The sequence below is a fragment of the Hibiscus syriacus genome, unplaced genomic scaffold, assembly GCF_006381635.1.
Source record: "Hibiscus syriacus cultivar Baekdansim isolate YM2019G1 unplaced genomic scaffold, ASM638163v2 tig00111402_pilon, whole genome shotgun sequence".
Lineage (NCBI taxonomy): Eukaryota > Viridiplantae > Streptophyta > Magnoliopsida > Malvales > Malvaceae > Hibiscus > Hibiscus syriacus.
In genome coordinates this window covers 6808625-6826794 of record NW_024063082.1, presented here as the reverse complement: position 1 = coordinate 6826794, position 18170 = coordinate 6808625, and the positions used below count along the sequence as shown (strand labels likewise).

The window sequence follows — 18170 nt, the reverse complement described above, 5'->3', positions numbered from 1 at the left end:
GACATATATATATATATATATATATATATATATATATATATATTCACATGTTCAGGTAATCCACCATTTCATCACATAATTATGTATTCATATAACTCATTTCATTTCATATCCATCTATATAAATATATATTCTCAAGATTTATCCTAATATAAATCATATAGCACTTTTATAATTCATATTCATATTCATCTAGGGCAGACTTATAAACACATCTCACTTCTATTATTTCTTTATATATATATAATCTAATCTGTTTACTTAATTCAATTTCATATAACTCCTATAATCTTCTCATATAACTTCATAAATTTCTATCATACAACCCTTGTGTTATAGTTTTATTTAAACATATGAATCTTTCCCATCTAGCTTATCTTATATGTTCATCTTATCATTTATGTTCAAATCTCCTAGTTAGTGTACTATTCTCACTTCATCCTATAGATCAATATTATCCAGCTTATTTCACTTATCATATAATAATAGTTATATTTTACTATGATCACATAGTTTATATCTCATATAATTCATAACCTTTCTTATGTAATTACTTATACTTTCTCACCTAACACATAAAAGAACAGATCAATCCATATAATCAAGCATACATACATGCATATTCAATTCATGCCTTTAATCATGCATTCATGTGTAACACTTCAGGAAATAGACTCATCGCAAGTCTTATTCCCATCGCACATCATATACTATTGAATATGCACTCACATGGGCCTCGTTGTTTGAATCAATCCTAATCCTTAGTTTGTTCCGGAACAAGCTTTCATTCTATATCTACATAATAATACATTAATACTTATCAGTATACTGATTGATATATTCGAAACTATCACTCCTTAGTCTCAAAGAAAATCCAATCTCATCTTTTAATGAAGGTATGCATCGATGCACTACACCATGCATCGATGCATAAATCCTATTCGATGTTTTCTATTTAAATTCATGCATCAATGCACTGCATGTGCATCGATGCACCTTAAACAAATTTCTGGTATTTATCATCGATGCATCGGTGCACAATGAATGTGCATCGATGCACATTGCCCAGAACTGACATTTTAGCACGTAAATCATCAACTCTTCCCTTAATTCTCCTATTTTAAGCCCCTATTTTGACATTAAACTCAACTACTATAACTTGAACCAACTTATATCCATGTAAATCATCTTTAACCTCAAAATCCTATCTTCTTTATGAGATTCAAGAATCATACCAAATTTTCTATATGTTCTAAATCCAATTCTAACACTTAATACTTCTTAATTAAGCTGATGACAAGTCAAATCCAACTTTAGAACTTCAAAAACCTTTCTATAACAAAAGTTCATTTATAAACCCTTAATAGAAATTCCTTTCTAATTCTATCTCTTTGGTGTTTTAAGCTTATATAAGCTTTCCTTAAGCTTATATAACCCTCCAAGACTCAAATCCAACTTAAAACTTTCAAGAAATCATAAGCTAAATCAAACTTACCTTTGTTCTTGGCTTCCACGTGAAGAAGAAGAAGAAAGGAGAAGAGAATTCTCTCCCTCTCCACGTGTATATAATTCCTTTTTTTTTCTTAAATGATCAAATGACCATTTTACCCTTTATTTCCTTTAATAATTACTGAATAACCTTCATCATATTTCCAAGAAGTCATTGAACTATTCCATTATCCTACTTTAGTCACCAAATTCTGAAACTTTACAATTTGGTCACTAACCCGGTAATGCGGATGTTACATATATTTACTCTGATGTAAAAACCAATCTTTGACTGTTGGGGGTTACAAGTGGAATCTCCGAACAACAATAACTTGAGATGGCCATGATAAGTATTATTCTTCACCTTTTTCTATTTTCGGTTTCTAGTTTGCGCTCGACTTGGTGTTTGTTATTGTTAATGGTTATGAATGGATGGTGGTCAAAGATGGGTCAAAGGGAGGTTGGTAGGGAATATCGTTGTTTAAAAATTTTAATTTATATATAATTTTATTATTTTCATTAATAATTTATTTTCAATCTCTTTAAAATTTAAAAAATTTGCTCGTGCCTTAAAAGAAAGGAGCTCAAGATCTGATGGCGGAGACTGTTTTCCTCAACATTTTGCTTTTGCCTCACGCAATAGACAACGAGAAGAAGATAAAGAAACTAGCTTCGACGTTTAGATATTGTTGAGGAAGATTACCAGAGCACAATCACCTTGGAAGGGGATAAACTAGATATGGAGAGAAAAAAAATAGATTTATAAATTAAGACGAACCCAATATTTTATATTAAAGAATGAACTTATAAAATTTTAAAAATGATAAACATATAAAAAATTAGGGAAAATAAATTATTAACAAAAATAAAATAAAAAATATTTAAAAATTTTAAGGGATTATTATTCTCACCAGCTTCCTTCAATCTATCCTTTTTATAAAGTAACGGCAAATTCGAGATAAAAGATGCGGCACGCATAATGGTGTAGGTGGTGGGAGATAGTCATAGTTGCCATCATCCAACATGGAGTCACATAATGTTAAGATTGAAGGGACAAGAGTGGTTGATTATTGTGCACATAATGTTAAGATTGAAGGGACTAGAGTGGTTGATTATTGTGCATACCTTGATGCAATGTAAACCAATTATCTTTTGGCCATGATAAACATCCCTCTCCAGAAAATACTATACGTAAAATAATTTAATAGAGATGGGTACGAAAACAAGTCTCGAGTTGGATGCTCGAGACGTTTGCTTTTCACTCTGAACTTCAGAGTGGCTATTGCTTGGTCATCGAAGGAACCGATGCGGAGGTTGTCGATTGTCCGACCAGAAAGAGGGTAAAAGTGATTCAAGGCTTCCGACAGTGATTCCTTCAATCCGACCAATATTTGGGCAGTAGTGTTGAAACGGGAATCACTGGGTTTGCTGTAAAAGAAGATGAGTGGTATATAATGTGCTGGAACGAATTGATCTAACAATGATAACGAGAATGGCTTCCGATTATAAACTTGCATGGAAGATGGCTTAACCATTTCCTTTGAAGTAATACAAACTTCCATTTTGGCTTTGAGCAAAAGATTTGAAAGGCTGAAACTGTAGGTATAGCTTTGCTGGTTGATTCAGAATCAGATGATGAAAATTGTGATATTCAAATAAAGCAAACTACGGGAAAAAGTGGATGCAAAAGAACCACGATGTTCAATGAACCAGAACCAGAACCAGAACCAGCTACAAAAAGGCACCAAAATACAAACACAAAGCAAACAAACTCGAAAAGCCAACAATAGATCGAAACATAAACATAAACATAAACATAAACATAAACATAAACATAGAGCATTCCAGAATAGATCACGTCTTTGAAGATCAGACAAACAAACAGCCAGAAAATGCCAAGTTTTGTTCGTTGTCTTTTAGTATATTCGAAGAAAATCAAAATTTGAGGATGCTCCACCTCAATTTGCAAAGTTTTGGTTTTCGGATGAGCTGCATGCATGAAAGTTGGATGGTCTGTTGTTTCTGTAGGAAGTTTGTAATTGTTTTGTGGTGATAAAAGATAGATGGATGAGAGAAAGGCTTGATATGTTGTATGACGTCTATTTCGATCCTTGTTCGTGTAAAGTTTGAATTATATTATGGGATGAACTTAAAGAAATTCATTTGCAATTAAGAATCTTGTCGCTTTAGAGGGGCTTTGATTATGGTCCGAATGGTTGAGAAAAGATGAGGTTGTAGAGACTCAATGGGAGGTTGTTTCTTTTTTTTAGGCACTGCAGCAAATTATAGGAGGGAGTTGGTCGAGATTAATGTTTGCTTGGAAATGTTCGTGAGTTTACAGGTATAAAGGTTAAAACTTGAAATTATTTGAGGACTCTTGGTTGTAAGAAGGTTGTTCGAACGATCAAAACAAGGAAAGATTATGGTGATCAAAGGCGTGTCAAAGGTTAAGAGGTTGTAAGTCTACTGAATATTTTGAATGATGATATGATCAAAATGTTAGAAATTAAATGGTAAGTTGATAGATTGATGCGCTCTGAATTTTTGGTAGGGCGGATTTCAATGGGTCTGTGTAAGCAGTATATATAACATGCCCAGATTTGTTTTTTTTGGTAGGTGTTTCTCCTGTAACTTTGATCATCATTATGTATTATTTTCTTCCTTTTAAGGAAGGGTTTTTTTTAATGAAGCATAAGATGATCTTGTTTGACCTTTTTTCTTCAATAAAAATCACACATTACAGAGCGAGAAAAAAAAAGAACAGAAATTTCTTTAATATTCACCATGCAACAACCACACAAATACAATAAACTTAATAAAAATAAACTATTGCGGATGCTTATAGTTATTTTGCAGAAGCAAATGTGAGGAATTCAGAATCACGTTCCAAAATATCCACTGTCTTGGCATCTAAAGTAACCACTGCTTCAACGCCCTTACTCTTCTCAGTCTCATTTAAAATAAAAGAACTAACAAATGCATTGTACCGAGTCTCGGGACACCCCATGCTCAAACTAGTTAGATCTCCCCACCCAAAATCAACTTCGTTTTTATCAAGTGTGTTCAACCAACTGACGCAGTCGAAAAAATCCACATCATCTTTTGAGTGAACATCCTCCACATCATTGAACTGATCAGTTTGGAATTTCAGCATGCCCCCACTTTGCAAAAGGGGAATTTGATCGTTTAAAACCTCGATTGCTTCTCTCGCCAAATAGGCCAACTCATGCAACTCGATGTCTCTGTCGACTGAGTTATATTTTGAAACCGTCAAGCAATTCAGGTTCCCTATTGCATGGTTGGGTAATCCTGGCTTCATTCTTGTTCGTAAATTCACTGGTTGAATTAAGTAAGATGGTTTCGAACGTCCACTTGCTGCTCTAGAAGCCAACATGGCGTGTTTCCATAGAAATGCAGCGAGAGTTGCGGTTCGAGTTGGATGCTCGAGACGTTTGCTTTTCACTCTGAGCTTCAGAGTGGCTATTGCTTGGTCATCGAACACGAATCTCCTCGTCGTATACCACCCTTCCTCGAACCAAAGCCTTTCAATTAAAGATGCGTATTTTGGCGGAACCGGATCCAACGGAGGAAACAACCGTGACCCTGCGTCTAACATATTGGGATTTGATATCTTGCCATCGAAGCCTCGATTGAAAGCTGCCCAACTTTTGATGAAAGCCGACGCAGTTGCCGCATCAATGATCTTGTGGGAACCACAAAAGGCAATGGCGATCCCACCACAGTCGAAGATGTTGATTTGGATAGCTATTTGGGGCGATGCTGAAGGTAGGACACTGCAATAACATTGGCATGGAAGCAACTGATTGAACAATTCTAGCTCCGTTTGCGCAATGCAATCGGCTAAGCATCCTTTGACCCTAGCTTCTACATATGGCACTCCTTTGTCGAAGGAACCGATGCGGAGGTTGTCGATTGTCCGACCAGAAAGAGGGTAAAAGTGATTCAAGGCTTCCGACAGTGATTCCTTCAATCCGACCAATATTTGGGCAGTAGTGTTGAAACGGGAATCACTGGGTTTGCTGTAAAAGAAGATGAGTGGTATATAATGTGCTGGAACGAATTGATCTAACAATGATAACGAGAATGGCTTCCGATTATAAACTTGCATGGAAGATGGCTTAACCATTTCCTTTGAAGTAATACAAACTTCCATTTTGGCTTTGAGCAAAAGATTTGAAAGGCTGAAACTGTAGGTATAGCTTTGCTGGTTGATTCAGAATCAGATGATGAAAATTGTGATATTGAACCCTGTATTTATAAGCCCCCTTGCTAATCCCATGCTTAAAATTTACTAATAAAAATATTTAATCATTAGGTTGCGTAAAGGGTTTTTAATTTTTATTTTATAAAATTTTAATTAACATATAGTATTTCCTTTTAATTTTTTTAAATTCTAATAATATTAACATTTTTCTATTATTCATAAAAAATATATTTATGATATGAGTCTGTTATTTTATATACAAATCTCAAATACGGGTATTAAAAGAATCAAAATACCATACAATATTGCAAAAAGTGGAAGTAGAGACAAACTCATTGGTCTATCTATGTCTTTTCGTACTAAATAGGATTCAACTCTTCACTTTACAACCAAGAAAATAAAGCAGCAAAATGAACAAAGTGTATGAGACAATTTGTTCCCTTTTATAATTTATTTGATTACAAACGCATAAATAAAAAATAAAAAACAATTAGCAAACTTTCACCAAATAAATATATCGTATATAAAATCCTCTCCCTAGAGAGAAGCATGAAATAAGACCCAATCTAATCGCTGCAGAAACTAACCTAACACGGTTTGGGAATCATGCACAAGAAAACATTGAGAGATTTTCTAGAAACAAATTCAATGCAAATTGATAGTCTTATTTCGACAAGTTACAAGTGAAGAAAAATTCTACTTCATGATAACAGTTTCTATGACTAGATATCAAACCCCATAGAACAAAAATCTACAGAGCATCAGACATCAGTGTAAGCCTAGTGTTTTGGTCCCAGAAAGTACCCGGTTTTTGTTCAGCTAATTGTCCACCCCGAATAACAAACTCTTTAGCTGATTGCATTTCCACCCTACAGTTTTTTTCTGATGGCAAGAGCATGGATGTCAAAAAAACAAAAATACGCGATAGCATCTGCCTATGAAAACATTAATCACGACCCTCTTGATAAGGTCTGGAAAACACCCCCAGATTGGAAACGTATTGTCTTTCAAAACATAAAACAATCCCAACCGATCCAATTTCGGGTATTATTTTTCCGCTTTTATTTCGCATTCTCACCAGACATGGTTATAGGGAAATTATTCGTACTAGTTTTATTTTCCAACAACTGGTAATCAGAGCTTTTGGTTGTGAATTTTTTGTCAATTTTTTTCAAGGTTACTATTCATTACTATTCACGTGAATAGTGAATTCATGATTAGTAAAATTTTGTCGGCGATACGAATGTGTCGACAGAGGTGTTCTAATACACGGTGGTTCGCAAGAATTGTCAGAAACGATCCAAACGCAGCCAGATTCGAGTGGGAGCGATGGCTGCAGACGAAGGGAAGGTGAAATTTGAAAAGTTCAATGGTGCGGACTTTAGCTTTTGGAAGATGCAAATTGAGGTTTTTTTGTACCAGAAAAATCTATATCAACATCTCTCAGGAAAGCAACCAGAGGGCATGAAGAATGAAGACTGGGCTCTTCTCGACAGACAAGCCCTCTGAGTTATCCGACTGACGTTGTCCCGCAATGTTGCTTTCAACATAGCAAAGGAAAAGACCACGGCGGGTCTTATGGCGGCTCTCTCCAGTATGTATGAGAAGCCATCGGCCTCAAACAAAGTGCACTTGATGAGACGATTATTCAATTTGCGGATGATAGAAAGGGCATCAGTGGCTCAACACCTGAATGAACTCAACACAAGTACAACCCAGTTGAGTTCCTTGGAAATTGAATTTGATGATGAAGTTCGAGCTTTAATTCTCTTATCATATCTACCAGACAGTTGGAATGCTACTATTATAGCAGTTAGCAGCTTGTCGGGAAATAGTAAATTGAAATTCGACGATGCCCAGGATCTGGTACTAAGCGAAGAAATTCAACAGAGAGAATCGGGTGAAGCATCAACCTCCTCGGCCTTGCACACGGAGACCAGAGGGAGAACTTCAGAAAGAAATTCAAATCGTGGCAGATCCAAATCCAAAACGAGAAAACAAAGATTTTACCAGTTATAACTGCGGCAAGAATGATCACTTTAAAAGAGATTGTCGAGCACCGAAGAAAAATACCGTCGCACATGAATCTGCGAACGTGATAGAGGAGACAGGTGATGTAACACCCCAATTTAGGGGCTAAAATTAAGAAATTATAAAGTGGCAGATTTAATTGATATTTTGAAAGAAACATTGGGGATTAAATTGTAAAGTTTTAAAGTTGGCAGACCGTTTTATAAAGTGCAGGAAATTCAGTGGCTAAACCCATGATTTAACCATTTCTTATATATGATGAATTATAAGCTCCTCCCCGTGCGCAGGTTTCATATTTTCCAGATTTCCCTTCTCCAACAACCCAACTTCCAACTCCGATCTACTCGCCGTCCGACCTCCAAACGACGAGCCGAAACCACCATCGTGTTCGTTGTCAATCGAGGAACAAAACCCCTCAAACCTTTCGTCGTGAATCATCGCCGTTCGTCGTGAATTTCAGTCGGAAGTATCGTCGGTAATAACTCAGTTTTAGTTGGTTTTTCATAGATTCACGACGATCGGGTCATCTGTTTACGACACCTCCCGCACCATCGTGTTCGTTGCATCGTTCCGAGTTTGCCGGTGTCATCCTTGGTCTCCGTCGACGGCGGCGCGTGAGGAGGTGAAGCGGTCAAAGTTTTCAATTTGTTGAAATCGAGCTCTCCGCCGTTCAAAATTGTGAACCGAGCTTTGTAAGTATCTCGAAATCGCTCAAAATAATTTTTAGAAATTTTTCCGGGATTTTAGCACTGTTCACGCGCCGCCACTGCGCGTGGGGAAGAAAAAAATGACCGGTTTGACCGGTTTTGGTGCATAGTTGACCGGTTTGACCGGTCACAACCCGACCCGACCCGTTTACCAGACCCGACCCGTTTACCCGACCCGTTGACCCGACCCGACCCGTTGACCGTTGACCGTCGTTGACCACTGTTGACCAAAACTTTGACTGGCTTTGACCGGGCATTAAACGACCTTTGACTTCGACCGAGTATACCTATCCTGACATTTTTCGACGTTCCAAATCCGATTCCGCTGTTCGTTTTTCGAAATTAGAACCCGAAGGCCTCGAAATATCCGGTCAAACCCGTTGACTTTGATTTTGACTGAAAATTCCAAATTTCCGAAAAGTCACATTTTATGCTTTCGACGTCCTGAATCCGAATCCGAAGTCCGTTTCGCCAAATTCGAACCCGGTAAGCCGTCTTTCACTGATTTATCACCCGATTTGATCCGTTTATCGTAATTAAACTCCGTTTCTGATATAATTTATGTTGATATGTATCTGAGGAATTATTTGAAGTTGAATTGAAGATCAAAGGCATTCGAATGGATTTTTTATGGTCGATCGGTATTGCACGGAAATCGAGGTAATACTTTACTACCTCTTTATGCTTTATGGAACATGTTGATATTGGTAAATACATGAATAAGATAATGTTGGTCACTTTTGTGGAGTTGAATAATTTATTCACTCGATATGAATGTGGTAGAAATTCTGTAACTGAATACGGATCGAATGACTAAGATAAGAGATTGATAATTGTTAGAATTAAATTACAAGTTTGTGATTGGTGATAAAGAAATCAGCTCTGGATTTGTAACTTATATTTTATATCATCAAGGGTTAAATGTTAAAGATACTTGGATGAAAAAGTATGAGAATACTCCGATATGGTAAAATTACGAAATTACCCTTATGTTGGAAAATGATAAGAATTGCCCCTGGAAGTTGGTTAATAACTCTGAAAAGACATATTGATCCGATATAACTACTGATGTGCATAAGAAATGTTAGTTTTATTTGGAAATTATGGATAACCGGTTTTAATCCTATGAGAGTTTGTGAAGGAATCATTTCAAAATCAAAGAATGTTCGGGAAAGCAATTGATCATAGGATCTCTAAATTATAATTATTTTCGTTAAGTGCTAATATTGAAATTATTTGGTTAAGAAATTACGAAAATGCCATTGAGAGATAAAATAGTCTGAATTGACCCTGAATGAGAGAGTACTTTGAGGATTTGTACTTAACTCGATTAAGTACGAATTTAATTGTTAAGATCCTGTCTTTGTACAGAAAAATTTATAATATTCCGTTTGTAAAATCTGAGAAGACACTTGACCCGAAAATATTCGAATAAGGAGTAAATACTTGAAGAGTAATTTATTGGAGGTATTCTACTGACAGAATTGTTCGAAAGGACTGAAGTAAATGATAAGATTGAATTAAATAATAAGACCGGATGGAAGGAAATGATTGAAATATTCTAGAATTATAAAATGACCAAATTACCCCTGGAATGGAAATAACTCAAGAATGTCACCAAGCTCAGGAATGAATGGATATGCTCAAGCTTTGAAATGAATAGAAAAAAATGTTAAGCACCAAAATGACCAAAATGCCCTTATGACCTAGAATAAGTAAATGTCTTGGATTAATTAAGAAATCCAAATAAACATGGATGTTGTGCTACCAGTAAAAGTTGTGAAACGTAACTTAAGTGATTAACCAACGTTAGTACTATATCATTACCTGAATGATATAAGTATCACTTGAATGTTTGTTCATCTGCTCAAATTTGGATCGATGATAATTCTGGAAGTACTTGGCGCATCTCAACTCTAGAGCGCATACAGTACTAATAAGTGGGTAGTCGTTAGTCAAATCAACCACGAATACCAGAATGACTTTATTATATGAATAAATTGAAATAAAATGTAGTACAACGTGTATTTGAAATTCAGAAACGTCTGAATTATTCTGGAAAACTTTAAAGTAATCGGGATAGACTTGCTTACCAAACGAACTAAGTAACATCAATGAGTAAGGATTAAATAGGTGATTTGATGAGTTTGGAAACACTGTTGAACTTACATGATGAATTGTCATTATGGGTTATGAGCCATGGATCAAGTACGTCAGTATTTCCTGATATTGTTGAAACGTGGAAATGAAATAAAGACCGTTGGAAGATTTATTCAGTGATGATTATGGGGATGATCTATGGATCTGCACTATGGTATTAAAGAGTGAATACACTGGAAGGATAATGAATTGACTTGTTGACATGCATCAGTTTGAGAGTTGTGTAACTCGAGTTGTTTGATAATATGATCGATAGTCGTAGATTGTAAATGACTTGAATCTTCGATTCTATATTTCATCTAAAATCACTTCGGTCATGTTTGAAAAAAAAACAAGTAACGCAGATGGAAAAGATTCTGAATATCTCATTTGGTTCAATTGGGCTGAAATCCTATGAATTTAAAGTATATTCCTGAATACCCCTGATTGTTTGGGTAATGGAATCACTCGCAGTAAATCTGAATTTAGAATTATTATGTATAAAAGTTCCTGAACGTTTTCCTAAAGCACACGAAAATATAGTGGGATTCTAATGTATCAACATTAAATGTCTGGCTAGATCGGTTAGTAATCGATTCTCCTCAATAGGACCTTGTTCCAGGAATTCGATCAAATTTCATAAGTTTCATGTTATCCAAAATGATAACTACAATGGCCTCTGGAAATACTGGGATTCTCTAGTGTGTTCCCTACTTATTACTGAACTGTTTTATTGGTTTTAATATGTGGTACACCGAATTAATTGGTTATTGTTTTATGGATGCACCAATTTAATGTGACAATTTATGGAATATGGCTGCTATCTAATTTTTGTTTTGAAATGGTATATGATTACCATGTTTTTGGATTTATGGAATTTATGTCACGGTGCAATTGAATTTTGGAATTGAATTACGATGGAATAGCTCTGATCAAGCTAAATGGGCCTAATGTGACTCTTGAGGGCCCCAAGATGTTTCATTAGGTCGGCTTTCCTTTGCTGTGTGCTTAGGGTAAGCTATATGGACTTATTGACTTGGGCTTAAGGATACAAGCTTCATAGCCTATCCTTAAGTCGGCTTTCTTTTTGCTATGTGCATAAAATAAGCTATATGGAAAATAATTTTGGGAACTACTGATGGTGTACCAGAAAAGGGTTTAAACTATGATTTTCAAAAGTTAAACTCTTTTACGAAATTATGAGATTTACTGGACTATGATTTGTACCTATTATGATTTTATTATACTGTTGGAACACACTAGACATCCTATTCGATCTCCTGAAAATGTCATACTTTGAAAGGTTTCTTATGAACTGAGATTCATGGCTTTTACTCGATGAACTTCTAAGAGAACCCCAAATTATTCTGCAAGCTGGTATACATATGATTCAATAAGGAAATTATATGGCTTTCCATTTATCTACATGTCATGTAGCATCATCTGGTAGTTCTGTATTACTGAGTTTTCCAAAGCTCACTCTATTACTCACCTTTTCAGGTTAAAACAATTGTACCAGTGCATCTATCGACTTCAGTAAGGGAGTTCTTTCGGCGTGGTTGCAGAGTATGGTACTTGTGATTAGGGGGCATGTAATTGTATTTTGATTTATATACGAGTTTGGAAATCTGTTTTATTTTTAAATAGTGATAAATGATTTTATAAGTTTACATGTTCTGATAAAATGTTTTAAAATTTCCGCTATTTTTACGGTGGGTCGCTCCGGTGGCCCTAATGTGACTTCCCGAATCGGATCGGGCTACCCGCATCGGTTTAGGGTATTACATTTAGTGGTATCAGAGCTATGGTTTAAGTCAAAATTTTTCAAGATAGACCGGCCAGTCGAATGTCAAAATATGTCTGATCAGTACATGCCCCTAGACTGCAATCATACCTCTCTGAGCCGGAACTCCAGGGCTGAGTCCTTATCTGTAACGAATAAACCGAAGTTTCTATCCGTTAAGGCTATACTTGTACAAAAAGGAATACCAATAACATCTGTCTTAACGCAGTAAAGTACCTTAGCCATGTGAGAGTTATTCATCTGAGAAATTCTGACTCGACTCCAGAAATAAAATTGAGATATGTTGCTGCTCTACGAGCCTATTCACGTAACCAAGGCTGAATTGATTTCACAAGGATAAAGTTGTTTTGATTACTTACTTGGACTGAGGGAGAATTCTGAAGAGATTGATTACTCGAGAAAATTTTCGTTCAGATTCTTTTATTGAAATGAGGAAGAGTTCTGATAAGAATGTATACTCAACTGGTTAAGGATTAGTGGAGAATCCGTATTTCTATAAAAAGCTACTCGAAGATATGGAAGAGTTGATGAAAGTTTCATTTCTACAATTATGTGACATGAAAGAATTTCGAGGACGAAATTCTTTTAAGGAGGGGAGAATTGTAACACCCCAATTTAAGGGCTAAAATTAAGAAATTATAAAGTGGCGGATTTAATTGATATTTTGAAAGAAACATTGGGGATTAAATTGTAAAGTTTTAAAATTGGCAGACCGTTTTATAAAGTGCAGGAAATTCAGTGGCTAAACCCATGATTTAACCATTTCTTATATATGATGAATTATAAGCTCCTCCCCGTGCGCAGGTTTCATATTTTCCAGATTTCCCTTCTCCAACAACCCAACTTCCAACTCCGATCTACTCGCCGTCCGACCTCCAAACGACGAGCCGAAACCACCATCGTGTTCGTTGTCAATCGAGGAACAAAACCCCCTCAAACCTTTCGTCGTGAATCATCGCCATTCGTCGTGAATTTCAGTCGAAAGTGTCGTCGGTAATAACTCAGTTTTAGTTGGTTTTTTCATAGATTCACGACGATCGGGTCATCTGTTTACGACACCTCCCGCACCATCGTGTTCGTTGCATCGTTCCGAGTTTGCCGGTGTCATCCTTGGTCTCCGTCGACGGCGGCGCGTTTGGAGGTGAAGCGGTCAAAGTTTTCGATTTGTTGAAATCGAGCTCTCCGTCGTTCAAAATTGTGAACCGAGCTTTGTAAGTATCTCGAAATCGCTCAAAATAATTTTTAGAAATTTTTCCGGGATTTTAGCACTGTTCACGCGCCGCCACTGCGCGTGGGGAAGAAAAAAATGACCGGTTTGACCGGTTTTGGTGCATAGTTGACCGGTTTGACCGGTCACAACCCGACCCGACCCGTTGACCCGACCCGACCCGTTGACTCGACTCGTTGACCCGTTGACCGTTGACTGTCGTTGACCACTGTTGACCAAAACTTTGACTGGCTTTGACCGAGCTTTAAACGACCTTTGACTTCGACCGAGTATACCTATCCTGACATTTTTCGACGTTCCAAATCCGATTCCGCTGTTCGTTTTTCGAAATTAGAACCCGAAGGCCTCGAAATATCCGGTCAAACCCGTTGACTTTGATTTTGACTGAAAATTCCAAATTTCCGAAAAGTCACATTTTATGCTTTCGACGTCCTGAATCCGAATCCGAAGTCCGTTTCGCCAAATTCGAACCCGGTAAGCCGTATTTCACTGATTTATCACCCGATTTGATCCGTTTATCGTAATTAAGCTCCGTTTCTGATATAATTTATGTTGATATGTATCTGAGAAATTATTTGAAGTTGAATTGAAGATCAAAGGCATTCGAATGGAATTTTTATGGTCGATCGGTATTGCACGGAAATCGAGGTAATACTTTACTGCCTCTTTATGCTTTATGGAACATGTTGATATTGGTAAATGCATGAATAAGATAATGTTGGTCACTTTTGTGGAGTTGAATAATTTATTCACTCGATATGAATGTGGTAGAAATTCTGTAACTGAATACGGATCGAATGACTAAGATAAGAGATTGATAATTGTTAGAATTAAATTACAAGTTTGTGATTGGTGATAAAGAAATCAGCTCTGGATTTGTAACTTTTATTTTATATCATCAAGGGTTAAATGTTAAAGATACTTGGATGAAAAATTATGAGAATACTCCGATATGGTAAAATTACGAAATTACTCTTATGTTGGAAAATGATAAGAATTGCCCCTGGAAGTTGGTTAATAACTCTGAAAAGACATATTGATCCGATATAACTACTGATGTGCATAAGAAATGTTAGTTTTATTTGGAAATTATGGATAACCGGTTATAATCCTATGAGAGTTTGTGAAGGAATCATTTCAAAATCAAAGAATGTTCGGGAAAGCAATTGATCATATGATCTCTAAATTATAATTATTTTCGTTAAGTGCTAATATTGAAATTATTTGGATAAGAAATTACGAAAATGCCATTGATAGATAAAATAGTCTGAATTGACCCTGAATGAGAGAGTACTTTGAGGATTTGTACTTAACTCGATTAAGTACGAATTTAATTGTTAAGATCCTGTCTTTGTACAGAAAAATTTATAATATTCCGTTTGTAAAATCTGAGAAGACACTTGACCCGAAAATATTCGAATAAGGAGTAAATACTTGAAGAGTAATTTATTGGAGGTATTCTGCTGACAGAATTGTTCGAAAGGACTGAAGTAAATGATAAGATTGAATTAATAATAAGACCGGATGGAAGGAAATGATTGAAATATTCTAGAATTATAAAATGACCAAATTACCCCTGGAATGGAAATAACTCAAGAATGTCACCAAGCTCAGGAATGAATGGATATACTCAAGCTTTGAAATGAATAGAAAAAAATGTTAAGCACCAAAATGACCAAAATGCTCTTATGACCTAGAATAAGTAAATGTCTTGGATTAATTAAGAAATCCAAATAAACATGGATGTTGTGCTACCAGTAAAAGTTGTGAAACGCAACTTAAGTGATTAACCAACGTTAGTACTATATCATTACCTGAATGATATAAGTATCACTTGAATGTTTGTTCATCTGCTCAAATTTGGATCGATGATAATTCTGGAAGTACTTGGCGCATCTCAACTCTAGAGCGCATACAGTACTAATAAGTGGGTAGTCGTTAGTCAAATCAACCACGAATACCAGAATGACTTTATTATATGAATAAATTGAAATAAAATGTAGTACAACGTGTATTTGAAATTCAGAAACGTCTGAATTATTCTGGAAAACTTTAAAGTAATCGGGATAGACTTGCTTACCAAACGAACTAAGTAACATCAATGAGTAAGGATTAAATAGGTGATTTGATGAGTTTGGAAACACTGTTGAACTTACATGATGAATTGTCATTATGGGTTATGAGCCATGGATCAAGTACGTCAGTATTTCCTGATATTGTTGAAACGTGGAAATGAAATAAAGACCGTTGGAAGATTTATTCAGTGATGATTATGGGGATGATCTATGGATCTGCACTATGGTATTAAAGAGTGAATACACTGGAAGGATAATGAATTGACTTGTTGACATGCATCAGTTTGAGAGTTGTGTAACTCGAGTTGTTTGATAATATGATCGATAGTCGTAGATTGTAAATGACTTGAATCTTCGATTCTATATTTCATCTAAAATCACTTCGGTCATGTTTGAAAAAAAAACAAGTAACGCAGATGGAAAAGATTCTGAATATCTCATTTGGTTCAATTGGGCTGAAATCCTATGAATTTAAAGTATATTCCTGAATACCCCTGATTGTTTGGGTAATGGAATCACTCGCAGTAAATCTGAATTTAGAATTATTATGTATAAAGTTCCTGAACGTTTTCCTAAAGCACACGAAAATATAGTGGGATTCTAATGTATCAACATTAAATGTCTGGCTAGATCGGTTAGTAATCGATTCTCCTCAATAGGACCTTGTTCCAGGAATTCGATCAAATTTCATAAGTTTCATGTTATCCAAAATGATAACTACAATGGCCTCTGGAAATACTGGGATTCTCTAGTGTGTTCCCTACTTATTACTGAACTGTTTATTGGTTTTAATATGTGGTACACCGAATTAATTGGTTATTGTTTTATGGATGCACCAATTTAATGTGACAATTTATGGAATATGGCTGCTATCTAATTTTTGTTTGAAATGGTATATGATTACCATGTTTTGGATTTATGGAATTTATGTCACGGTGCAATTGAATTTTGGAATTGAATTACGATGGAATAGCTCTGATCAAGCTAAATGGGCCTAATGTGACTCTTGAGGGCCCCAAGATGTTTCATTAGGTCGGCTTTCCTTTGCTGTGTGCTTAGGGTAAGCTATATGGACTTATTGACTTGGGCTTAAAGATACAAGCTTCATAGCCTATCCTTAAGTCGGCTTTCTTTTTGCTATGTGCATAAAATAAGCTATATGGAAAATAATTTTGGGAACTACTGATGGTGTACCAGAAAAGGGTTTAAACTATGATTTTCAAAAGTTAAACTCTTTTACGAAATTATGAGATTTACTGGACTATGATTTGTACCTATTATGATTTTATTATACTGTTGGAACACACTAGACATCCTATTCGATCTCCTGAAAATGTCATACTTTGAAAGGTTTCTTATGAACTGAGATTCATGGCTTTTACTCGATGAACTTCTAAGAGAACCCCAAATTATTCTGCAAGCTGGTATACATATGATTCAATAAGGAAATTATATGGCTTTCCATTTATCTACATGTCATGTAGCATCATCTGGTAGTTCTGTATTACTGAGCTTTCCAAAGCTCACTCTATTACTCACCTTTTCAGGTTAAAACAATTGTACCAGTGCATCTATCGACTTCAGTAAGGGAGTTCTTTCGGCGTGGTTGCAGAGTATGGTACTTGTGATTAGGGGGCATGTAATTGTATTTTGATTTATATACGAGTTTGGAAATCTGTTTTATTTTTAAATAGTGATAAATGATTTTATAAGTTTACATGTTCTGATAAAATGTTTTAAAATTTCCGCTATTTTTACGGTGGGTCGCTCCGGTGGCCCTAATGTGACTTCCCGAATCGGATCGGGCTACCCGCATCGGTTTAGGGTGTTACATTTAGTGGTATCAGAGCTATGGTTTAAGTCAAAATTTTTCAAGATAGACCGGCCAGTCGAATGTCAAAATATGTCTGATCAGTACATGCCCCTAGACTGCAATCATACCTCTCTGAGCCGGAACTCCAGGGCTGAGTCCTTATCTGTAACGAATAAACCGAAGTTTCTATCCGTTAAGGCTATACTTGTACAAAAAGGAATACCAATAACATCTGTCTTAACGCAGTAAAGTACCTTAGCCATGTGAGAGTTATTCATCTGAGAAATTCTGACTCGACTCCAGAAATAAAATTGAGATATGTTGCTGCTCTACGAGCCTATTCACGTAACCAATGCTGAATTGATTTCACAAGGATAAAGTTGTTTTGATTACTTACTTGGACTGAGGGAGAATTCTGAAGAGATTGATTACTCGAGAAAATTTTCGTTCAGATTCTTTTATTGAAATGAGGAAGAGTTCTGATAAGAATGTATACTCAACTGGTTAAGGATTAGTGGAGAATCCGTATTTCTATAAAAAGCTACTCGAAGATATGGAAGAGTTGATGAAAGTTTCATTTCTACAATTATGTGACATGAAAGAATTTCGAGGACGAAATTCTTTTAAGGAGGGGAGAATTGTAACACCCCAATTTAAGGG

The 18170-nt window shown here is 35.9% G+C and overlaps 1 protein-coding gene across 1 annotated transcript; it reads right to left on the bottom strand.

The window, feature by feature from the left end:
* Positions 1-4333: 4333 nt before the first annotated feature.
* Positions 4334-5708, bottom strand: LOC120161489 (vinorine synthase-like). The gene has a single exon (XM_039171719.1). The coding sequence runs from the start codon at positions 5660-5662 to the stop codon at positions 4334-4336; it is 1329 nt and encodes a 442-aa protein (XP_039027650.1). The 5' UTR covers positions 5663-5708.
* Between the last annotated feature and the right edge of the window lie 12462 nt (positions 5709-18170).

Bases quoted from the DNA above. Each gene is read 5' to 3' on its own strand.
- LOC120161489 (XM_039171719.1), bottom strand. From the start codon at position 5,662: ATGGAAGTTTGTATTACTTCAAAGGAAATGGTTAAGCCATCTTCCATG.